General features: G+C 35.8%; 1 protein-coding gene across 2 annotated transcripts in view; it reads left to right on the forward strand.

Annotated features, from left to right (window-relative positions):
• The window catches only part of EDIL3 (EGF like repeats and discoidin domains 3), a 410,169-nt gene that overhangs the window by 359,953 nt on the left and 24,226 nt on the right, over nucleotides 1-25,990 (forward strand). For both annotated transcript variants that reach the window (XM_044266049.1, XM_044266057.1), the window contains one exon: nucleotides 25,063-25,218. In XM_044266049.1, the coding sequence (XP_044121984.1) occupies nucleotides 25,063-25,218 (156 nt within the window). The remainder of the gene's footprint in view (nucleotides 1-25,062; nucleotides 25,219-25,990) is intronic.

Consider the following 25,990-nt stretch of genomic DNA (forward strand, 5'->3'; position numbering starts at 1 on the left):
AAATAAAATCTTAGGGAAAAAAAAAAAAACTAGAACTTGTTGTGAACTGAACTGAATTATTTGAATATAAGCGTGTTTGTCGTAGGTGCTTGTAAAAATTTTCTTTTGAGCTATTTATGTTTGTCTCCATCTCTTCTTGCTGCTTTGTTAACCAGCGTCTAGATGCCAGTGTTTTGAATCTTTCATTGAAATGATCCTTATAAGAGCATGTATCAGAAAAGATACTTTTGAAAATTAGGAATGCATTTAGTCTTAATCATGAGGGTTTGTGGAGCATATTGTCTAAATCAATGTGATAATGGCCAAATCAGTATTTTGCTTTACTGGTGTCTATGGAATAAATGTAGATTTTTGATCTGAAGAACTCATAAAGCAGACTTCTGAACACAGCTATCATATCCTTTCAGTTCTTTGCTCTTACGAAAGGGCTTGGAATTACACACAAAGTCTGCCTGTAGGTGCTTGTCTAGGTCCTTGCGGGGAACTGTTGCCTAGAAATGTAGCACAGCGACAATAGCACGTATTATCTACCATCATTCATGCATCATTGACTCCCTGTGTGTTGCACCTGCTTAAGCTTTATGAAACCTCAGAGGCAAACTAATACATTGCAGAGCATAAAATGGAAATTATCTGAATCCACAGATTTGCCAAATGTGGATGACAGATAGTTTTGCTGAAGCAGGGGCTGTGTGAGGACACTCACATTCTGATATGGGGAACTTTGGGGGCAAAAGGCCTTTCTCACCAAGACAGCAGGGGAAAGAGAGGAGTGGGGAAAACCCACGTTCTGACTTTGAGAAGGGTGGCAGATAGTCCAAGTATATGTCAGGATCCTGCCAAAACTTAAGAGATGCTATTTGTAGCTGTGGCTGCGAGTCTGTACAGCCCTGTTTTCCCTCAGCCCCCAATGCCGTCAATGTCAAGTTGTCCAGATACTGCTTTCCCTGAGCTCCTTCCCTCATGGCCATCATTAATTGGCAGTGAATGGCCTGGAGATTGTGATTGTGTGTGAGTTGTTGAGAGCGTGAACGTGTTAACTTTTGTAAGGTTCATGTGAATTGAAATAAAAGTGAGAAAATAAGAGGTGTGATCAAAGAAGAAAAACATGTTGTTGGATGGAGTTTAGAAGCAGATGGTGAATCGATGAGGCAGATACCGTAAGATAGAGTGATTGGTTACCAGAAAGTACATCTAGCTGTTGCTAGTTAAAAAAAGATTTAACTGCTTCATTATACTCTCACCCTTAATAATAACAATAATAATAGTAATAATAAAAGACGCTTACAATGTCAAATCTCACTGCTTATGTTATTACAAAATACTGTTTCTTGCAGTCCACCTAAGTAAGGCAAGGGAGGGACAGTAGGCCAGTTGCCATAGAGATTCTAAACAAAGCTGTGAAAATGGAATATGCAATACCCGGATCACACTTAAGAAGCGAGCAACATAAATGTTTAATGTGAAGAAACGCCTCAGGATCTGAAAAAGTACAGGGTAAGTGGAAATGAATGCATTCTAGAGGTATACTGTACAGTAGTACAGCAGTGTTTCACATTCCATTCACAAATAATAGGTCTTTACTCTTTGTCAATAGTATAGAACACTCTTTAAAAAAAAAAAAGATTTTATTTATTTATTTGACAGAGATCACAAGCAGGCAGAGAGGCAGGCAGAGAGAGAAAGAGGAGGAAGCAGGCTCCCTGCTGAGCAGAGAGCCCGATGTGGGGCTCAAATCCCAGGACCCTGGGATCATGACCTGAGCTGAAGGCAGAGGCTTTAACCCACTGAGCCACCCAGGTACCCCTAGTATAGAACTCTCTTGTGCAATCTATTCCCCTATGCTACCCTGGACTGGGCCCTTTACTTTGCCTGTGTCCTTCCTCTTTTTCTCTAGTAGTTGCATTTTAATCAGCTCACCAAGTCATCTTTTTTACTTCCTCCTGTTATCTGGTATATGAGTTTTCTATTGCTGCAGAGCATATTACTAGAAACTAAAACAATGTGTATTTATTATGGGTCAGGAATCCTTGCATGGCTTAGCCGGGTCCTGTGCTCCAGGCCTCAGAAGGATGCAGCCAGGGTGTCAGATGGGCTATATTCACATCTATAAGCTTGACTGAGGAAAAATCTGCTCCCAAGACAATTCAGATTGTTTTCAGAATTCACTGCCCTGTTGGTGTCTGAGGGCCCAGATGTTTGGCTGGCTGGCGGCTGGCGGCTGCCTTCATGTCCTATGAGATACCTTCAGTAGCTGGAGGTCACTGTCTCCTTCCAGAGGCAACCCACACTTTCCTGCCATGTGGATTTCTCAACATGGCTCTGAATCTATCATGCCAGCTAGAAGAAACTCTAGCTGCAGTCCACTAAAACAGAATCTTATAATGTGATCAGAGAACTGAAATCCCATTATCTTTGCCATATTCTGTTGGGAAGCAAAGGCCAGATCCTGCCTGTAACCAAGGAGGGGAATAAACACCACTGTGGACAGCAAGAAATTTTGAAATTACAATGGTCATCCAAGAGCCCACCTGGCACATTGAAAGTCCATACGTTGGTCAAATACCTCCTACAAGATCATTTATCTCTTTAGTCATTCTCTATCCTCCTGTGTTCTCTCCCCCACCCCTTTCACTCAAAGGACTGACCCTAAAGTGCATTCTGTAAAGACTGAGTAGGGCCTGCAGGGACACTCCATCACCACTTCACAAAAGATAAGGAGCAATTCATGTTTCAAGTCAGCATCAGCCAGGAAAAGAATTTAGAACATTCTTCTGGCTAATATATCTCTTCTATCCAGGAGTCATCTCTGTTCTGTAGAGCTGTTAGCAAAGCCTCACATTTGGACAGTAGGAACAGAGGTAACCCTAGCACATGGCAGTGGGAGCCGGGAGGGAGGGTGGGAAGCAAAAAGGAAGTCAGTGAGGTTCCAGATCTTTATCTATTGGAACTAATATTTTCTTGTATCTAGAGCAGATGGGGAGGAGCTGCGGCTTCTCTCTGCTTAGCATTTGTTAAAATAGAAGAGGAATCATATTCTCCCACAAGCTGCGTTCCTAGAGTTTAAGTACCTAAGGAAGAACCATTACTCCACTGCCAGGGAATTAATTATTCAATTATCCTGAACCACGTGGAAGATAAAGTAAGCAATCTGAAGTTGACTCTGTAACCCCGAGTCAATTTGTGAATAAAAGCCTGCATATTTGATTTTGTTTTTCTTAAAATCATTTTCTAATGGCTGAAAAGTACTCTCTTTCAAAGGATTCTCAACCCAAAAAGCTGACCAGTTCTCTAAGTACTGATGCTTGGTTTTGGCCTAAGATTAAGAAATGTTATTCTTGGTGGTCATTATATAGTTGCCACTGCTCTTTATTGCATATTTAGGTTGGATTTTAAATTGGTATCATTTATTTCTAGGAAACTCAGCTTAAATTGCTCTTTAGGAACAAACTTTTTTTAAAGATTTTATTTATTTTTTTGACAGAGAGAAACGCAGCAGGAGAGTGAACACAAGCAAGGAGAGTGGGAGAGGGAGAAGCAGGCCTCTTGCCAAGCAGTGAGCCTGATGCGGGGCTCAATCCCAGGATACTGAGATCATGACCCAAGCCAAAGGCAGATGCTTAACAACTGAGCCACCCAGGTGCCCCCAAGAACAAACATGTTTTTAGCTAAATATAAAGAGAAATTATTTTTAAGATATATTCTGGTACAGCATTTTACCCTTACAAAATATTTTCATACCTTATTTGACATACCTCATTTGACAATTATACTAAGGAGGTCAGGACAGTTGCTATGAACCCCACTTTAGAGGAAAGGAAAGAGGGTCAGAAAAGATACATAATTGTCTGGGGGTACATAGATGGAAAAGACTGAAATCCTACTGAGTCTAGGCTGCCAGCTCTACTGAGAGAGCTTTTCCACATACATGCTGGCTAGAATGCATGGGTACTATGCAAAAAGGGACAGACACCATATCCAGACAGAAACATTAAAGAACTGTTTCCCCTTGCTCTTATGGGTGCTTAGGTTTAATTGATCGTTTTTTGTGTTTTTTTTTTAATTTCAAACAAAAGGTTGATTAAATTTAATATATAACATTCACTGAATTTTATTCACCTTTAAATAAGAAGTTGCCTGAGGGCGCCTGGATGGCTCAGTGGGTTAAGCCTCTGCCTTCTGCTCAGGTCATGATCTCAGGGTCCTGGGATCGAGCCCTGCATTGGGCTCTCTGCTCAGCAGGGAGTCTGCTCCCACTCACCGCTGCTTGCCTCTCTGCCTACTTGTGATCTCTCTCTCTCTGTCAAATAAATAAGTAAGTAAATCTTTTTTAAAAAAAAAAAGAAGAAGAAGAAATTGCCCGAGTCAGAAAAAGACGATCCGTTCATTTATGGGTCTGTATTTTGGTAATTATGCATTATTTTATTGATTCGTCTCATAAGCACATAAATCACTTGAAATGTCGACACACAAATGTGTTGATTTTGGCTGCCTTAATGCTGTCATTACTTTTCTCCTCAAATATGAGAACGAATTATACGGATATCATTCTGATCAATTTTAGTGTGGATTTGCAATGTTAATCTCTGACAATGGAGGGTCATTTTTCAGCAGGAAAAAGCAAGTTGCAGGCAAGTGTCTCCCATGTCGTCATAAGACCTTACCATGTCTAAGAGAGTTCTGGAAATTATACATTGGTCATATTATAGCAAACATTATTTGAGATTTTTCTTAATAAACTAAATATATGACATATGGTTATAATAAATATATGACATTATTATATATAATAAACCAACTGTGATATCCATAGTGATATCTGGATATGTATTTCCTGATATGATCTTTATTTTTTTTTAAAGATTTTATTTATTTATTTGACAGAGAGAGGGATCACAAGTAGGGAGAGAGGCAGGCAGAGAAAGAGAGGAGGAAGCAGGCTCCCTGCTGAGCAGAGAGCCCGACGCGGGACTCGATCCCAGGACCCTGAGATCATGACCTGAGCCGAAGGCAGCGGCCCAACCCACTAAGCCACCCAGGCGCCCCTGATTTGATCTTTAAAACAAATTTTTTAACCCAAAGCAATATAAGAATTTGTGACATTATCCCTTTCAGACACTAGTTGTATATGTAATCATTCCTCCTCAGAGACTATAACAAAACTGCCGAGGTTTGGATATAGGTGATGAGTCTGCATATACTAGGCATATATATGGATAATGAGACAAAGTTGCAGTGACCATTTAAAAGATTAAGCTGTAAGAAGCAAACACTTTGAAATAAAAGCTGAGTTACACAAAGTATCTGCACTTTTCAGAAATGGGAAATTGATTTTTAGCAGCTGCTTTTTTCTAGCACACCTAAAAGGTGATGGAGGAAATTTCTCCCTAGATATAAAAAAAAAAAAAAGGCTACATATTTTGAAAAATAGTAAACTTTAGAAAGTTAACATACTAATGTTACCAGAAATTAAGGTTGGAATACTGTTTGGTAGTCTGACCAAGTCAGAAAGATTTAAATCTACATCATAACGTATGAATATATGCTACTTTTTAAAAGGGGGCCATTTGCTACCAAAGTGTTCACTGGACTCACAAATTAAGTTTATTGCTAATAGACTTTTATGTTATTGGAGACTTCAGTAAGAAGAAACCACACCATTTGCAAATGGAGTGATCTATATAAAAATTGATGGGTAGGGACTGCCCAAATTTAGAAATGAACAAAAAGATTAACAAAACAGAAATACGGTATTGAGCAGCAGGCTTGGGCATTTTATAAAGAACCTGAAATCCAGAGAGGTTGAAGGATTTATTCAAGTAGAGTACATGATGACAATCTAATTACCTTTACTTTTCAAATAGCACATTTAAGTTAAAACCGAAATGCCTTATGCTTTAAATTTCTTCTTTTACTTACTATGGCAAGTGAGTAAGAAAACCCTTTCAGAAGTTGGCTCAGATCTTCCATTCCAGCTTCCTTCCCCTACAGTTTTTCTGGCCTATGTTCTAGCCAGAAGGACATTGTCCTGCTCCAAACACAGAAAGTTCTTTCAGGATACTGTACATTTGCAAGTGCACTTATCCTGGCCTAGAATGCTCTCCCTCCCCCCACAACCCCCAGGTCCTACTAAGGCTTTAACACAGGGGATCACCTGGGCTCTGGTGACTCTCCTGCAGGTACTTTGTTCCTACGGCTCAAGGGGTCCACGCCTCTGTGTTTTAATCTGTGCTTGCAGGAGTCAGCTTCTCCTATGATACCAGAGCTCAAGAGCATTTTAGTAACCTGGGACTCTAGTAGAAAGCAGGCACTCAAAAATACTGTATTGATGTTTGGATAAACAGAGAATAAACGCAAATTTAACAGAGGTGGTTATTATTGATTGGCATTAGCACAGGGAATGATAGAGATTTCCCAATGGAAAGGCACTTCAAAAATCTTTTCTGAACTACTCCTCTCATTTTACAAGTGAGGTTCAGAGAGCAACTTACTTTCGGTTATCAAACTAATGTATGACAGATTCAAGATTTTTAAAATTCTTTTAAAGATTTTATTTATTCATTTGAGGCAGAGAAATACGGGGGTGGGGGGGAGGGCGGTGGGGAGAGCGAGCCTGGGCAGGGCAAGAAGCAGAGGGAAAGGGAAAAGCAGACTCCCCTGTGGCCGTGGAGCCCAACCTGTGGCCTCCATCCCAGGACCCAGAGAGCATGACCTGAGCGGAAACCAGATGCTTAACCATCTGAGTCACCCAGGCACCCCTCAAGATTTTTTTTAAGATTTTATTTTTAAGTAATCTTTACACCTGACATGGGGTTCTAACTCATAACCCTGAGATGAAGAGCCTTATGCTCTACCGATTAAGTCAGCGAAGTGCCCCAGATTTGAGATTTAATCCGTATCATACAGTTTTAGTTCTACATCATAAAGCATCTGAGGAAAGAAACTTTGTTATATAAACTATGTCTTGGTTATTTAGAATTTTACTAGTATATAAAAACATTAAAAAATTTTCAAGTACTGAGGAGTACTTGGTGACTAAGCTCTTTTATACAAGCCATCGTTTTGTTTTTTATTGTTGGACTGGTATGCTAATTATATCCTTTTTATTTTTTAGATCAAAGGAAGTGGTACAGAACATTTTACATGTTTAGTTTTAAATCAAGGCACTTAGCCTCTCCTTTATTTTTCTCAGTAAGCATTCATCTTTTTTCCAGGTCTTATTTTCATGTTCTGCACTACAATTCTATACTTCTTAATACGAAATTTTATGTTTCACTGTAATCCTCAGTTGACCCTAAAAATTATACATGCATCCATTCTAATATCATGGTGACTGGAAACAAGTCAGATCTTAGTACTTAAAATAATAATACAAACCTATTCATACAGTTCTGAAAAGCAGATTTCAAATTGCATGAATTAATTTACTGAATTTTAAAGTAATGAATTTTAAAATAATTTGACCTAGCGCTAGACAGATAAAATATATAAAACAATCAACAAGAGAGTTCGGGCAGACATAAAATCAAGACAAATTTACTTATTTTAAAAAGGTAGATTTTTTTTTCTTTTTTAACCACAGATTGATTTCAGGAGCAAGAATAAACAAGAAATTTTAGAGCAAAGGGTGTATAGCCCTTATTTATTACTTTGGTATACAAAAACCATCCATTTCCTAAAGCTTTCTGGGCTCAGCACCAACATACAGAGACCACAATTAAATTCTGTCACTAAAAACCCACATTTCATATTCACAACAGCAGGAGAAAAAATGAGAGTCTTGAAAGAATGTTTTGTCCAACCTGAAGATCTTACATTTTTCCTAGGAGATATGCCATACTAAGACTTGTTAAACTATAGAAATCATTATGCCAGAAGAGATAACTAGCATGATACCCTGTACTGATCATGAGAGATTTTAATAATACTATTTCTGATTATTTTTCTCTGGAGTAATCAGCGTACAAAGGAACATACTATACAATTAGCACAAAAGGGAATGTACAGACCCCAAGCAGAAAGAGCCTTCTTTATTCCCCTGCATTCTCCCTTTTATTTAATCTGGCTTGGAAGGAGGGAGAATCAAGGGAATGTTTGAGGAGCAAATCAAGGGAATTTTAAAATTGTAGGAACATACTACGCTTATTCAGTGTGAGTGTGCACGTGCATTGTGTGTGTGTGTGTGTGTGTGTGTGACCATTGCTCATACCTTGATATATTAGCCATGCAGGTAAATCCTACTTCACCCTCTCCTTTCAGTGCTGCATCTAGTCTGTTATAGGCAGAAGCTGTCTGGGTGTGACTGGGTTGTGTTTTATGCTGGGGACCAGTGGAGGAGCAGATGACCTCTGGTGCAGCACTTTTCAGGGGCCTCGGCTCTTCAACGATCTAGATGGAATTGATCAGGATAATGAACTCTTTGCAGACTTCCCACCCCCATAAGTGAAAGTAGCTCACCAACCCTTGCAGGTTCATCCTCCGAGTCCCAAATTTTGGAGTCAATCTTACTCTAAGGCAGTGCACGCATAAAGCCCTGTTGTATGAAGTCTGAGTCAGGCATTATTAGAATTTCTGCTTTTCCTCTTTGTTGCCATAGGTAACTTTGGATCACAACCCTGTATGCTCTCCCAGGTGATTCTCTGCATGATATTGCATCTTGTCCCAAATTAAGTCTCATCAGTATTTCCTGAAAAGAGAATCCAGGAGACATAGTCTTATGCCTGTGTCTCTGTTCCTAGATACACAGAGTGTCTGTGTGCTTAGAACTTTACCTGTTGTCTTCTGCCAGACATCTCCAAAACCCCGTCCAATCCCCATTTGACACACCCTCTTTTACTCTACTTCCTATACAGTATGTCTGGCTGGGCTTCTCAGATCAGCAAACTTCTGCAGCAGCTCTTCTGTCTTTTGTCACTCTTGGGTTCCTGAAATTTCATCAGCCCACTGTAACATCCTGTCTCCCAAGATACTCTAGAACAACTGGCCTGACTTAGCGTCTTTCCCTTGTTTCCATGTATGCCATTCCCCTGGTCTGGCCTCTTCAGTCAATGCTGAATTTGGATTTGCATCTACCTTTCTAGCCTTAGCAAGGAAATCCAAACCATACTGTTTCCCTTAGCTCCCTGGTTCTGAAACTTACAAAGAGTTATACCACAAGACTTGGTATTCCACTAACTTCTTCTTCCTGTCCCAGCTCCTTTAGTGACCTAGATGTGTTAACCCACTCTTACTCCTCGGGGCTGTCATTGGGTGACACTCTTTATCTTGATTTTAGCTCTGGTTAAATTGAGTGAACTGTACAAAAAAAAAAAAAAAAAAAGTCCTGTCCTTTAGTCTGTCACATTGTCCTGGGTTTTCTGTTCTTATTAGAATCTAGGGACCTTTATCTCCTTCTACGTTACTGACAAAGCACAGAAATCATTCTCATTAACTTTGATCTTTTTCAAAGTTTATACTATACTGCACAATACGGCCAAATTCACGGTGCCATGAAGTATAAACATAAAATTTTTAATACTCTATACCTTAAAACTTCTCTCTCAAGAAAATCCTTTTCTTCATTCAAACATTTCTTTAGATATTTACATATCATTTTTCCTTGCTGCTTCTCTGTGAAAAAAAGTTGGCCCCGCTCTACTTTCAAAACAACCCCCCAACCTGTATTTCTGAGCCAATCTCTTTCCATCTCATCTAGCTTCCAATCTAGTGAAGTCATTCCTGGATGCCTAACACATACATACCTTAGAATACACCTGGAAGACACAAAGATGACTAGAACATGATTAGAGCATTCAGAGAGCTCCCAATCTTGTAGAGGAAAGACATGCATAAACAGATTATTGCAAACTCAATGTGATACATCCTATAATGAAGGAATATGCTAAATATGATTATTTGAGAAGAGGGCTTAGAGCCCTTTACATTTGAGTGTCAGATGAATATCAAATATGGATTTATTAATTTTCATGTATTAGCATATGCATTTTGTTTCCGTTGAGTAATGAAAAAATAAAAACATTTGTTGAAGTCTTAGTTCTGTACTAGGCATCATGCAATATAAGAAAAGCTGAGATGGGGGCAGTGGCAGAACGTGTTAGAAAGGCAATAAATATTTTTTAAATTACTCTCATTAAATTCTGTTACTGTTATGCCTGGTTTTTAAAAATGACTTTAAGGTACATGGGTTAGATTTCATCTTTCATAAAACTTATAATAAGAAAATGATAAAATTTATGGAAGATAACTGAATTATATTTAGTGCCCCTACCTCTCTCTCTGTCACTGTAAGAAAACCTAATTTTGGTAATAGAATTTATGAAATATTGCAGATTTCATTGTTATTTCATGTTTGTATGATTTTGCCATGGTAATTTTATTTCGAAGGCAGCAAAAATGCAGAAATATAAAAATAAGTTATACAAAATAAATTCAGCTAATAGAGCAAAGTCTTTCTTTAAAATAAATGGCTCAATGATAGTGGTGCAGCTACAGTATTAAAAAGACAAGTGAAATGGCAAAAAATAAAATAAAGAGCCTAGATTTTAAACACTGAGGTATACTGGCTTTTGTTAGATGTAGAGTCAATAATATTCAGGGCAAGCAGAATTTTAAAAAAAAATCGGAAGTTTTTTATGTTACTTTTTATTTTAAGGGTTAATGTACTCTGAGGTTGTATTGCCAAACTAAATACATAGTGTCAGTGTTACTGGAGTTAGACTATATCTTTTTTTTTTTTTCCCAATTTATTTATTTTCAGAAAAACAGTATTCATTATTTTTTCACCACACCCAGTGCTCCATGCAAGCTGTGCCCTCTATAATACCCACCACCTGGTACCCCAACCTCCCACCCCCCCGCCACTTCAAACCCCTCAGACTGTTTTTCAGAGTCCATAGTCTCTCATGGTTCACCTCCCCTTCCAATTTACCCAAATTCCCTACTACTCTCTAACGCCCCTTGTCCTCCATGCTATTGGTTATGCTCCACAAATGAGTGAAACCATATGATAATTGACTCTCTCTGCTTGACTGATTTCACTCAGCATAATCTCTTCCAGTCCCGTCCATGTTGCTACAAAAGTTGGATATTCGTCCTTTCTGATGGAGGCATAATACTCCATAGTGTATATGGACCACATCTTCCTTATCCATTCATCCGTTGAAGGGCATCTTGGTTCTTTCCATAGTTTGGCGACTGTGGCCATTGCTGCTATAAACATTGGGGTACAGATGGCCCTTCTTTTCATCTTAAACAATTCCATCCCCTCCCTCCCCTCCACATACTTCTGAGGAAAGAGAAAAAAAAATACAAAGACTACCTAAGACCTTCCCTGGAGGCTCACAATAAACTGTGTTTTTTTTAATTATAAAATATTTCAGTCATGTGCAGAGAACAATACCCAAATTTAATAAAAGTTAACATTGTGCCATAGTTACTACATATATGTGTTCATATATGTATTTACATATGTGTATATATTTATAGTAAAAGAAGCATTGACAAAATATATTTACTCAAAAAAAATGTAGAAGTCTGGATAGTCAAGAAAAATCACATACGAGAGAAAGAGAAAAGAAAAAAAGAAACCCTGAATAGATCTACCATCTTTAAAGACTTCAAGCCAGACTTTTCAGTTTTCAAAATACATAGACCTTCTGAATTATACAAACTATTTTATAGGAAAGAAAAGAAAGGCTTTCCAAATTCTTTTATGAAACCATGGTTTTCTGGTACCAAACAAAACTGGGCAAAAGTACAAGGAAAGAAAATGATTTAGAATCTCACTTGTAAATAAAGATGCGAGGGTCTCAAATAGACTGTGACTAAAATAGAATCCATCAAAGCTTAAATAGGTTTACTAAAGAAGAATTTATCCCAGGAATGTATAAAATGTTCAAACTTCTCAAAAACATTTTAGAAAATCTGCTAATGTTAATCACCAAGATAGAAAATCAAAGGTAAAGAAAATATATATATATATCTTGCTGGCAGGATTATAAATTGGTAAAGTCATTCTAGAAATTTTTTGGCCTTGTCTTATAGAATTGCACATTCATATACTCTACAACTGAAAAATTCTACTCCTAGGTACATAATTACAAAAAATTTTTTGAATATATATACCAGGAGATGTTTTTAAAAGCTAAATTTTTTTAAGCTTTTTTTAAAAATAAAAAAAAAGTTAAAATTGGAAATAATCAAATACTTGTGACATAGAATGGGTCTTGTTGCCTTATTATGTACACATGGGATATTACACAGCAGTAAAAATAAATACATAACTATAAACAAACATGTAAATGAGTTTTAGTACTATAATAGTGAATGAAAAAACAAGTCCCAGAATATTGCTATATGATACTTTTTTAATAAATTTTAAAAACAACTTAAAACTAATTATTGTTTACAGGCCCACTCATATCTAATAAGGCTGAGTTTCAAAAAGCAAGAATGTAACAAAAAGTAGGATTATATAAACCATGGTTAAGAAAAGCAGGAAGACCATGGAAAGTATGCCAATAGGTATTGTCACTGTTACAGTTCCAGTGTTGTCTGGTGTTGGTTTGGAGGCCATTTGTTAGATTTTAATTAATTAAAGGAGAAATCTATATGGCCATCTCAATCTAAACAGACATATAATTTAATAAAATTAAATACCTATGTATGATTTTTAAATTCTGAAACAAATTCATAATGAAAATGAAGTTCTTAATCTCATAAAACATCTATACCAAAAAAAAGCTTTATCAAAAACATTCTCAGTGTGGAAATGTTAGACGCATTCCTAATATCTGGGTTTCCCTGTTGCATTATTTTACTTTATTTTTTGAAGATTTTATCTATTTACCTGAGAGAGGGGGGGAGAGAGAGACAGAGTGAGCACAAGCAATGGGGAGGGGCAGAGGGAGAGGGAGAAGCAGATGCCCCAATGAGCAGGGAGCCCTACCCAGAGCTGATCCCAGGACACTGGGATCCTGACCTGAGCCAAAGACAGAAGCTTAACTGACTGAGCCACCGAGGCACCCCTACTGCTGGATAAAATTATAGTTTCCATCTTGAAAATATAACCACATTTGTTGTTTTGACCTGAAGGTTTTCAAAAGAATATATTATTTCAGAATTATTCTTCATAGTTAACCTTCCAATCTCCCCAACAATGGTGAAATTTCTTGCTCCTAAAGCATAATGTCTACATGACTGTTTATATCATTTGCTGTTACTTTTTAAAGAAAATATTACAAAAGAGCTGGAGAGAATGCATTACACAGTCATGACTTTCTAGACGATTTTAATTTTTTAGGGTATTAAAAAGGTAGCAAATTGTATGTGTGACTTCTGTCCTAAGTATCTTGAAAGGGAAGACTTTAAAAAGTAGTTTGCATTAGACCTATAGTAATTAAACATACAGATGTGTCAAAGTATATATTCTGATTCCTAAACTAACAGATATTTCAGCATTTCTTAAAATGTACCAGAATTCTCTGTAATGAGAAAGACATGTCGAAATACCTCTTTGGGTACGGCAAGCCACAAGATCAAGAGAAAAATCTTTGAGTTATTTATGAAGGTGAACTTTTTTAAATTTTTGTTTCTGTTTTGATTACCAGCTGATTGATTCCATTGTAAATAGTTTTCTAAAATTATGTCTTTACTGTCATTCTATCCAATAATTTTTACATGAATCCTCTTTTCTTTAAATCAGTGTTTGAATGTCACTAAAATATCTTTTGGATTTTAGGATCCTTAAGCAATTACAATGTCAAATAAGAAGGAATTGTGTCTCTACTTTCTGTTTATTTCACTTCTGATTTTTTTTTTCAAATTATGTTAAAAATGTCAGCAGTTTGGTGACTAAAGTCTCAGATGGGATATCAAAGACAATTACTCTAAAGATGTTTAACCACAATGATAGGACTGTCTCATGAAATTCTTCATTTAAATCTATAAGTGATCCTTTAGTGAAGTGAGCTATAACCTCGAGAGTTTTAAACTCTTGAATACAAATTCAAAAAAAAAATAAATAAACTTGATATAATGAGTTTGTTCCAAGTGATTTATTAATTCCATACCTAATTTAAAACTGTGGTTTATGAGCTATTTTGCAGTAATAGAAAAATATAGTGCATGAATAGATTTAAAGAATGTGATTTTAAAAATATGAGATTGTTTGGAGCTGATTGCACAAAGAAATGAGCTCTTGTTCTGAGACAAGTGTATATACGAGAGTCCCTTAAATATAGAGCTACTTCTTGAAAGAAGGAAAGTATTAGCATCTTATTGTTCACAGGCAATCAAGAAGGACATATTTTACAAAAGCTATATACCCAATAGTCAAGCCATGACATTGTAACTGTTAGGCATATACCTATTTGGGGCTTTATTATAAATATATCCAGGCCACAGTGCATGGTGGAAGCTAATTAAAATATGTTCATCAGGTAATGCTTAGATTTTATCAGCATCCAGCACCCAGTTTTCTATTTTACCACTTAATAAGCTCAAAAGACCTTGGACCCTATATTAAAGAGAATAAATGGGAAATTAATGTTGGGACCTAAAAGAGAGGCTGGAAGAAATTGGAGTTTCAAGAATTCAGCTGCTCCTTATTTCTACTCCGGAACAAAACATAGGGAGATTAACATCAATAACAGCGGAGGAATACAGAGAAGATATTTTTACTGTAGCTAAATAAAACACGTTGGTTTTATGGGTATTCAATGAGGAAATCTATAACCAGGGCTTTCAATGAGGCTCTTTAAAACTATAATTAGTGTGTGGACCCTGGTGTACTGATGGACTAGACAACCCTGTCAGATCCTCCTGAGCCAAGCTTGTCCTTTTTACACAAATAAAATGCTGACCGTGTTACTGACCAGGCACTTGAATGGAAATAATTTGTATCCTTCATCCACACTATGTGTATATTCTGTCCTTTGGACAAAAGATCTTTTTTATTTAAAAAACCAACCTTTAGGGCAGTTCATTTTCTGTGTCAGTGGCTCTTAACCCCGTAATCTCCAGGCAGCTCTTCCTGTTGAGCCGTAGCCCTCCCTTTTTCCCCTCCAGTCACTTCAGGGCAACGCTGACCTGGGCTGTTTTCCCGCTGTTGACACTGATGGTCCATTTTCCCCAAAGCAGTCTGAAGCTTTTACTTCATATCTGATTCCTGAGAGGCCATGCCCCTTTCCACTTCCTTTTGTAAGGACAAGGTGGGGAAAAGTTAGTTCTCTTGGCATAGATGATGTTTAAGCCTAAAAATCACTCACCATGTAATGTGCCTATGTGAAGACTGAAAAAAATGTAGTATTGAGACTCACCTGGTCCAATACAACAAACTCACGCACAAGTCTCTACAGATGATTTATAAATTGTGGGAACGGCAAAGTTTTGTATTTGCCTAAAATGCATAGCGCCTCCAGCAAGCGTGGTACATTAAAAATAGGTTGTATGTCCTGTCAACTTTCCTACCTTTCGAGTGCCTCGTAATATTTAAGATACGCAGTGTGATTTGCTGTTGCAGTATGATTTGTGGGCGATTTATTTTCCGAGTTCACCTGGTTTTTATTTATTTGTCACAAAACAAGAAGTGGTGTGTAAATTTACATATCAATACGTATTTGTGTATAGGTGTTTTGTATTTGTAAATGGCAGTCTCTGGAATATGTAATGATTATATGAAATATAAGTGCCTTTGGTAATATTTAGTAAAGCAGTTGCCAAAAAAATATACTTAAGCAGCTTTTTCAGGTGAATAGTCAACCACATACTGGCTACTGAAGGGCCTTCAAGTCTGATTGCCAGTTCAGGGAATCTTTAGCTTTATAAAAGACGCTGGCACAATTTTATCTAGGTTCCCCTCTTACTGGGCTTTCAGAAAGCACTAAATAACAAACTACTTCAATTCCTATTTAAAAGTTGTGTTCTCATTCTTTAAACTACATGCAAATCATTTGCCAGTAGTTTTCTTTATTTTCTACTTCATTTAGGCTTTGGCACTGCTCTAATTAAAATATCTGAACAATATTTATTGGATATCATTATGCTGTCTGATCAAAGTCTTCTATTATGTCTTCATTCACCAATTAATAATGACCCTATCAATTGCAGACTAATTCCATTAGCCATTGCCCTGAATTTTTATTCATGGAATAAGCCAAAGTTCCCACCCTAATCAAAATCAGGCTTGAAAGGTACATAAAGATATGTTAATTCTACTCTCTCAGGGTGATCTTATTTTTGGTGAACTCAGCAGAAAATCACTTTCAATAACCCAATGAGAAAAGTATGATTCTTTTCCCTAGGAATTTTCTAAGTTTTATAGTTTTCCTCAAACTTCTTTTTTTTCTTTCTATCATAGAATTTGGAAAAACAGTTAAGAGCTTACCTGTTAACTTGATGTCCATTTTAGTTACTTCATTTTTTTTATCTTAATTACTTCTAACTAATTGTTTGAGGATATTATTTGCAAAACAATTCAAAAAATAAAATGTGTATAGATTTTTAGATTGGTCTACTCATTAAAAAAAGAGAGTGTCACCTTAATTTCCCTTTATATGTCATGATTTAAGTAAATCAATACAAAGGCATTAGAGTCAGTCTTTATATTTTGTTAATACCAACATATTTATAATTTTGGTTCTTTTGTCGTTTAAACTTGTTTGAGATTTAATGAGCAAAATCTTGGTAGATGGCCTTTCATTTACACACAGAGCTTTAGTGAAGCCTGGTTGAATTTTCTCCAACATTTTCCTGAGAACTACATTTGGAAGGTTCCTCTGGAGCTGAGAAAAGCAAGCCTGATTTTGAGTGTTCCTATGTTGAGCTTTGAGGAGATCACTTCAGTCATTTTAACTCATTCAACTTCTGCAGCAACCTTTGATACCCTTCCCTCATCCACAAAGTACGCATACAAATGTACATCAATCAATGATTTTCCAGGCCCTGGGCAGAGTCTCCTGTAACTACAGTGTGTGGATGCCAACATTAAATCAGACCAGTGGCAGTCAAGACCCAGAACCTGCCCTGAGGTCTGGAGGGCCCAACAGTCACTGTACTACAACCAGAAACTGTGTGCTGTGGCCATGTCCCATCACACCCATTTGCCCTGGAATACAGACCTGGCAAAGTGGAGTGGAATTCATGTTGACTGCATGATAGCTCATTGAATCCTAAATAAGAAACCATTCGTTCACTGTGTATTTATTGAAACACCTTATGTGGGCCAGGTACGTGATGGATAACAAAAACCAAGTTGCCTGCCCCTGTAATTTTATATTTGACAAGAGAGTACATTGGATTTTGTGTTATCAAGAAAAATTATCCTTCCTATATTCAGAGGAAAAACCACAAGAGTAGGAGAGGCTTATCCCTTCAGACTAACTAAGGTGTTCAGCCTAAATGTCTGCTGGGCATTGGTAACAAAGATAGGGCAGTGTTGATTTCTGAGGATCAGAAAGAGAATTCCCACACCTGCCTAATAGGTGGTGAGAGGTTAAAGGGGAACCCTTGTGACCAGTGTGCTGGGCAGACATCAGGAATGTCCTCTCTGGGTTCAAATAAAGGACGATAAGACAAGATGATATAGGGCTTATTTTTTAATATCTAGAACAACAAAAGGACAGAAATTATTCTAAAGGTATGAAGAGAAACTATAAAAGAAAATTTTCTATCAAAACAATGGATTACTAGAATATATTTAAAGGAATTTTCTCTGTGAATAATAGAGAGAATGAGATGAATGCTGAGATGAAGGCGGTATCTTAATAATAATGCATTTCAAGGAAATTTTAAAATTTAGTAGTAGAAATTGCATTATCAAAAATAAAATTTGTAATACTGAGGACAAAATGGAGAAACTCTGAGAATGCAAAGGAAAATAATTAAAAAATGAAAATTGTGAGCAAGAAAATAATATAAATAAGAAAAATCAGAAGCAGAGAAAAAGCCCATCTTTAGATAACAGACCTTCTTTGGAAGAAACTAAAAGAAGCAGAAGCAACATTTTAAACTATAAAACAAGAAAACCTTTCGACCATAGCTTCCTCTCCCAGAAACTAGTCTACAGCTTCAATGGACTCAGACTCACTTGATTCCATCCAAAAGCAACAAAAGAGACTCTCACCAAGATATATCCTGGTATGTGATGATGACAACTGTCATTAGTAGTGTCAATTTCAAAAACAAAAATCAAACCTTGTAACTATCATCCAGGTAGAGAGAAAAAACAAACCAACAAAATAGAACTAGATTATTTGAGAAAAAGTGTTAAGAAAATTACATTCTTATGGAAAGTTAGGTATGAAGTTTTTGTCATGTCATATATATCCATAAAGCCAAGATGGTTTAGAAGTTGAAAGAAAACATAAATGGAAAACCCATAGGAAATTATAGGAAAAGACGTAGATCATATTTCACTGATTTAATTAGGTAGACAGTTTTTCTTACACATACAAAAATATGCAATCACAAAGGGAATGATCAGTAGATTTGAGTATAGGAAAATTTGAAACCTCTGTGTCAAATATAAAATTAAATGACATAGCAAATTAGGAAAAGATGCAATAACTATAACAAAAGCCAATATTGATGTTACATATAAATAAATAATTCTTAAAGCCAACAAGAAAATCTTTAATCTAATAGCTAATAAAGAATGCATTAAATGTAAAAATGCCATCTTTTAAACTATCAAAATGTAAAATTTTATAAATCAGGATTAGTATGTAGAGAAAAAATTATCATATACTGTAGATGCAAGTGTATAATTGTTATAGAGACAAGGGAAACAATTTATAGCACATTTCAAATGACAGGTCTTTTATGCCAATAAAGCAATAGTTGCACCAACAAGCAAAGATATGAACATGGGAGTTCATTCTAGTTTTTTACTGAAGAAAAAGAATTGGAAACAAATTAAAAGAATGCCAATAGGGGAGTGGTTAAGTAATTTTCATATTCATTCTTGTATCCATAATAAAGAATGTGACACAGCCATTACACAATATTATTTGTATGTAAAAATACCCATAGTAAATGAAAAATGCAAGTTATAAAGCAACATGTATACTGTGAGTTTATTTTTATGAAGATATATGGGAATAACTGTCTGCAAATATGAATATCAAGAGGTCAACCAGAATTAACTCTGGATAATAAAATTATAGATTATGTTATCTGAATTCCTTCTATCTCTTTCACCACCTGAAATTTTCACAATGAGTGTTTATTATATATCTTTTAGAAAATGAATCTATTTTTCACATCCTTTTACCAAATAACCCTAATTCTGTGAATTTATCCTATGTAAGTGAGATATGTGGCCAAATGAAAGGACTAGGATTTTTGGAGAATATCAATTTTAATAGAGAAAAATTGAGGGCACAGGGAGGAGTAAATGTTTTATAGTAAATAATTGATTGCAGCAAAGCTTTAACATGGTGTGTTAGGGGAAAAAGAAAGTCTTAAAAAATAGTCTTAAAAAATAGAGAATTACTGATGAAATACTAAGTGGAAAAAAGAATGAACTAATTGACCTGCAAATGCAGACCAAAAGTGCAACCAAGACATGGTAGCCAGTCAAATGCCAAGTACATCAAATTTACCTAAAAAACCCATGCTTAGGGTGGATAAAAAGCATTGATTGTATCTGATAGTGAGACAGAGTTGCCTTCTCCTCTTTCTGTATTTCTCAATTTTTCTTCATAGCTTGTATTACTTCCATGAGCAAGGTTATTAAAATACAATAAAATTATTAAGTATAAATTGTACATAGTTACCATGCTATCTCTCATCCTCAGTTAAAACATGCAGTTGAACTACTACATGATTCTAAATAATCTCTTTTAAAAAGTTAGCAGTCATGAGCTGACAGCATTCATGGGGTGTAGATCAGGTTGACCTGGAGCTTTGTTCATGTTATAATTGCAGGTAATTGTTAAATACAGAATTATCTCAATTTTGAATCCAGGGAAGATGATACCTAGATATTTGGAATGTCTACTCTATGCCAGGTGTCCTGCAAAACATACTCCTGAATCATCACCTAAGCTTCTAAAGCTTGTTTGTGGCACCAGGCATAGGTTATGTGTGGTTTTATATGTAAAAGGCGTACTATAAAACACCACTGAAACAGAAAAGTCCCTCTATCCTTTGAAAGGTTATTTCATGGTATAATTTTTCTATTAGTTCTCATAGCTGTAAAGTTCAATATGGAAAAAGTAATTGCTATAATAAATATTTAAAAATTTTATTAAAAACTTCAACTTTTTCAAGTACAGGGAGGAGGAGAGCAATAATGAGTAGCGAAATGAATATACAGGATATAGTATTTATGAATACTGAATGTGTAACCTTAGAGCTACTAGATTATATCAGATATAGGAGCTGGATAATATTTCATATTGAGTTCATCATATTAACTAGCTGGCCTATAAATATGCACTAAAAGTGTTACCAACATCTGATAACCAAAAATATTGTTCAAATATCGAGAACAGTGAATGATGTGTCTTCAATGGACCTAGAATTACATACAGTTGTATTATGTAATGTTATGGTAAAAAAATTCTTTAATAAAACCAAAATGTTATCTAAACATTTTACCCATAATTTTATTTTTAAATACCATATAATTATATTAGCTTCAAAATTGCTTATGTTCAGTGAGTTAATTTTACAAAGTTCTGTGAAATTATAAAATATGTCATTCAATATAACCAATAACAGAAAGGCAAACTCTAGAGCATTTTAGATGCAGCTGTGTTGCATATTTCAGTGATAAATCTCTTGGGTCTTTTTCTTGTCTTTTCACTTTTCTTGCGCACTTGTATATCTGTATCACTTTTCATTTTCCTCACCCTTTTAAGTACATCTCTGTGAAAATCAGCTAACTTTCCTAGTCTGCCCTTCCAGGAAGCCATCTGTTAGGGTATGATGCAGACATCTGAAATGTCATTTATCTTGACCTTTCTCAAACAGATGCTCTTAGTTGTTCTATAGTTTTTCTAAGTTAAACACTCTAAAAATAATTATGCTTCACTAAAACATTACAGGACATTTTACAACAAAAGAGTTATATTCCTACATAACCCTCATGCAATACTTCTTTCTTTACTCACATATCATTTGAGCCTTTTTGTATATGCATCCTTTTTTTACTCATATAATTAAAGGAAAATTAATCACTCACTATAATTTGGAATCTAATTCCCTCTGTTAGTATTATTTTGGAACCATTTCCCTATTGTAATATAATCTTTTTTTTTAAGATTTTATTTATTTATTTGGCAGACAGAGATCACAAGTAGGCAGAGAGGCATGCAGAGAGAGGAGGAAGCAGGCTCACTACTGAGCAGAGAGCCCGATGTAGGGCTCGATCCCAGGACTCTGAGATCATGACCTGAGCCAAAGGCAGAGGCTTTAACCCACTGAACCACCCAGGCACCCCAATATAATCTTAATATTCAAATGAGGATGTACAAAACTCCATAAAATTGTATTATTTTTAGTAAGCCATTTCACTGATAAATGGGAATTTCAGTGCTTCTAATTCTCTCTACTTTAAGTAAAGATGAAATGACTATCTTTGTATACAACCTGAGAAGCTGACCAAAATATACTATGATCCAGAAGTTGCTTCTAGGACAATCAGGCCATTTCCCTGATTCTATATATTTTTTTCTAATAACATGCTGAGACTGATAATGGATTATTCCCCCAGATTTATCTATTGTTTTATTCTCATCAAATTCTTATAAAGCCCTTACTATAGTCTGTATGTTGTTTTACACACTTAGTAAATACTAATTCGTCTAATCCTCATAAAATCCTATGAGGATTGTTATCTTCATTTTTCAGATGAGGAAAATGAGATGTGGAGAAGTCAAGTAGCCTGCCCAAGGACATAGAGCCAGTAAGGGCAGAGCCATTTGGGGAACCCAGACCATCCAGTTTTTCTCCAAAAGACTGACTGTCAGTATCAGAAGATTGGAGATGATTTTTAACTCGTTGCCTTTCTCAGTAAAAACTGGTTGGCACCACTGGGACTCTGTTTCCTTGACCGGTGATGTTACACAATGTAGAAAAACAAGGGGAAGACGGCCGGCATTTTCTGCAGTGGTACCTTATGGCATCCTTAGCCATGAAACATACTTAGGAAGTAGTTTTAGTTCAATCCAGCAAAACCTTTATTGAGGGACTGTTATATGTAAGCCACATTTAATACAGATCCAGGCATGAAGTGCAGTGCACTGAGCCAAATATCTACCCATATGCCAGCTCAGTACCCTAAATGACCTGCTGTATTCAAGCCAAACCTTGGGAGGTAAGGGTCTGTCTACAACAGCTGAAGGCATTTTGTCCAACATGTTTGCAGTACAACTTTAACTCAGAAGATCTGTAAGAAGGCAAAGTACTTATCAGCCAATGGTAAGCATAGATCTAGAAGAATGAGTTTTTCTGGAATCATTGTGAACATGAGAGTGACACATCTGTGACTGTGTCCCAGACAGATCTGTCCATGTCCTGTTGCAGGAGTTTCGTGTTAAGTGTGGGATGCTGATTATTTTTACACTAAGAGAGGTTTTCTTAGGCCTGGTATTCCAAGTTTAATGTAGCAAATTTTAGGACAAAATCCAGCTTGAAACAGATTGCTGACTATTTAAGTAGAGAAGTTGACTTAACTGGAACAAAAAAGAAAAACATTTCTAGTTAAAAAAAAGCTGGAGAAGGGGAGCAGTTAGAGTGGGAGAAAAACATATCTGTTAGAAAGAGCCAAGACATACAACTTAAGGAGAAAACATCTCCACCCAGCAGGAAACCCAGCTAAATTTAAGAAATAGCACAGAAAAAGAGATACGCTATAAGACTCTTCATTGCATCATCTTAGCTAAAGACTCATAGACATTTAGGGACTATAAAGAATCCAGCCTTAGAAGTGCTCATATTCTTGGTGACAGTTTGAGTTCCTGTGTGTTTGTAGTGTGGATGGTAATGCAGTGACTCAGAATACTGTAAGGTTTTTTGCCCACTGGGCGTCAGCAACATTAAGAGCATTTTGAAGAGCAGTGTCTATGCCTAGGTGTCTCTGTGCAATTATATTTGGATTTAGGACAACAAAAGCAATGCATATTTTTAACTTTGGGCAAGGGAGGAACAGAGATGAAATTCATGTTAAAACACAGGGCTCTTCCAATATTGTAAAGCCAGGATTGACTTGGACTGGGCTTAGAGTTGCTATAAATTTGATGAGTATGGGAAGGAAACTTTGAGATTTTTCAGAAATTTCTGAAATAGTCACAAAGAACGGAAAGAAATCATTCAGTGAGAATTTAAATGTATGGTGGAACTTTGAATCAGAAAGATGGATTTGAATCTAGCATCCTCCCTTTACTCACTATTTATCTTTAGATCACACATCATGCTATAATGGGCATCTGTTTCCTCATCTCAAAGGTTGTATAGGGCTGTTGAGAGGATTCAGTGAAGGCAAAAGAAAGCACTCAGTGTAGTTCCTATGAGGTAGCAACAGTTTCCTTCCCAGGTATAATTTTGCCATCTTGCATCTCTGTGGGGCAGGTAAGGTATTTTAGATGCTATAATACATGTTTAGGAAATAGCAAAATCAGAAGTATTTCTAGTTTTTGATAAAATTTCTAAAATGTTTTAATAACTCATTAAAGGTAGTTTTCTGTCTTAATCCATTATCCAGTTTGAGTCTAAACTCTCTAACTAAGGAATGTTCCAAAAAGTGTTGAAAAGCCCCTATGACTTTTTTAATAAATATCCCTAGGCTGTGAAACATTGAGAATTTTTTTCATATCTTTATTGAAGAGCATCTATATGCAATAATTAAATATGGTCTATTCAATGCATTCTCTGTATCTCTCTTTTCATTCATGTACTGATCTGACCCATGACTGTCTATTTGTGGCTATATACATTGCACAGGATGGAGAACCTGAAATAGAAACAAAAGGACATAGTGGTTGAAGGCCACCAAGGTCACACATGGGATCATGACAGCGAAAGATGATAAGATCAAGGATGTAAGCAGGGCAATTAGTCATAGGAAGTAGGAGGAAGTAGGTGGCTATTGTGGAAGGAGAGAGGAAGCTGTAGATTAAGGAACATCAATAAACCTCAAGGTAAAGGTCTTATAAGAATTGTCTACAGGGAAAACAAAGATTCCTATAATTTTTTAAAATTCACATCCTAAGAAGAAAAGCTTCATGAATTAGAGAACAAAGAAAATATACTAAATTTTTCAGTGTTGTGTACTCTTTTTTCATAAATATTAATCCTATCTTTTGTGTTTCAATTGCATCCTGATTAATTTAATGCTTACCAGATAATCATGGGCCTTAAGGTTTTATAAGTACATAGTTCATAGGATCAAACACCTCATGAGCACAGATCCCACAGGTCATGGATGCATACTTTGATCTGTCTTCATTTTTGAAGAATGCCTGACTTCCTCCTCAACATTTAGGATTATACTTTTCTGAAAGAGATTTTCACTGGACAACAATTACTGTTACTCAATTCTATATTCTGAGCTGATTAAAATTCATGGAGATAATGTTGGCTTTTATTTAATGTTTAACTGTGGTACATACATCATTTTTATTCCTAATGTGTACACAAGTATAGTTTTATTTTTATTGTTATTGAATTGACCAGTAAAGTCAGCAAATTGAATTACAAGCACTAGCTGTGGAAGATAATAATCATTTCAAGAAGGTCAGCCTTGCCAGCTCTGTGCTATCTTAGTTGCACAAAACTGCACGACTAGATATATCAGTTTATTATAAAATTGACTGGTAGACTGAAATGACCATCACTTTATTTTAAAATGGTCAAAATAGTTATTCAACTAAACTTATCCAGCAGCAAAATCAAAGGTATAAGCCAATAATAGACTCGATCATCAGTTTCAATATTCAAATAATCGGTGTATTTTTGGCTTGAGTATGTATGTTACTTAATCTTCTGAATTCAAGAGACTTGTAAATTTATAATGGACTCTATTGTGGCATTTAAATTAAATCTTTTCCTTTTTCTTAGGTGGACCTTCTGGTCCCTACCAAAGTAACTGGCATCATTACACAAGGAGCTAAAGATTTTGGTCATGTACAGTTCGTAGGCTCCTACAAACTAGCTTACAGCAATGATGGAGAACACTGGACTGTATACCAGGATGAAAAGCAAAGAAAAGATAAGGTAAGTGATCTGAATGGTTTAGAATAGGCAGAAATGGAGTACCAAACTGAATTCAAGTTTGACTGAATGAACTACTTATAATTAAGTATTAAACATAATGGCTATAAAATAATGTTAAATAAAAGTTTTAACATTTTCCATATTATCAGTTATCTAAGATCCAGCTAAGTAAAATTTGTTTATATTTTATAAACCTAATAGAAGCTTGAATAATTTATCATAAAGTACATGTAAATAGTTACTGTTTGAATACTTGCCACTATTAATTTTATTTTTTAAAAGATTTTATGTATTTATTTGATTTTAGAAAAAGAGAGAACACATGCTCTGTCTTTATAAGAGAGTTGGGTAAGGGGCAGACAGGGAGGGAGAGGGAGACAATCTCAGGCTGACTCCTCCATGACCATTGGAGCCCAACACAGGGCTTGATCTCATGATCCTGATATCATGACCTGAGCCGAAACCAAGTCCAGCATTCAACCAGCTGTGTTACCCAGGTGCCCCTAATTTTGCTATTGAAAAACATTACTGATATTAGTAAAAAATGTTCTTTGGGAGAAAAATATTTCAAAAATTAACTAAAAGATGTTTTAATTATATATTTCCTTGATTATTTTGTTAATTGGGAATTTTAGAAATGGACAAATTTTAACTATTACACTGGTTTATCAAAATTAAAAAATATGTTGTTTCTGTGCTCACATTCCTTGATTGTGTTTTAATTCATAGGTTTTTTAAATTTTTTGACCTGTGTAACTATTTTAATATTATA

Source organism: Neovison vison, chromosome 1 (genome assembly GCF_020171115.1).
Source record: "Neovison vison isolate M4711 chromosome 1, ASM_NN_V1, whole genome shotgun sequence".
Lineage (NCBI taxonomy): Eukaryota > Metazoa > Chordata > Mammalia > Carnivora > Mustelidae > Neogale > Neogale vison.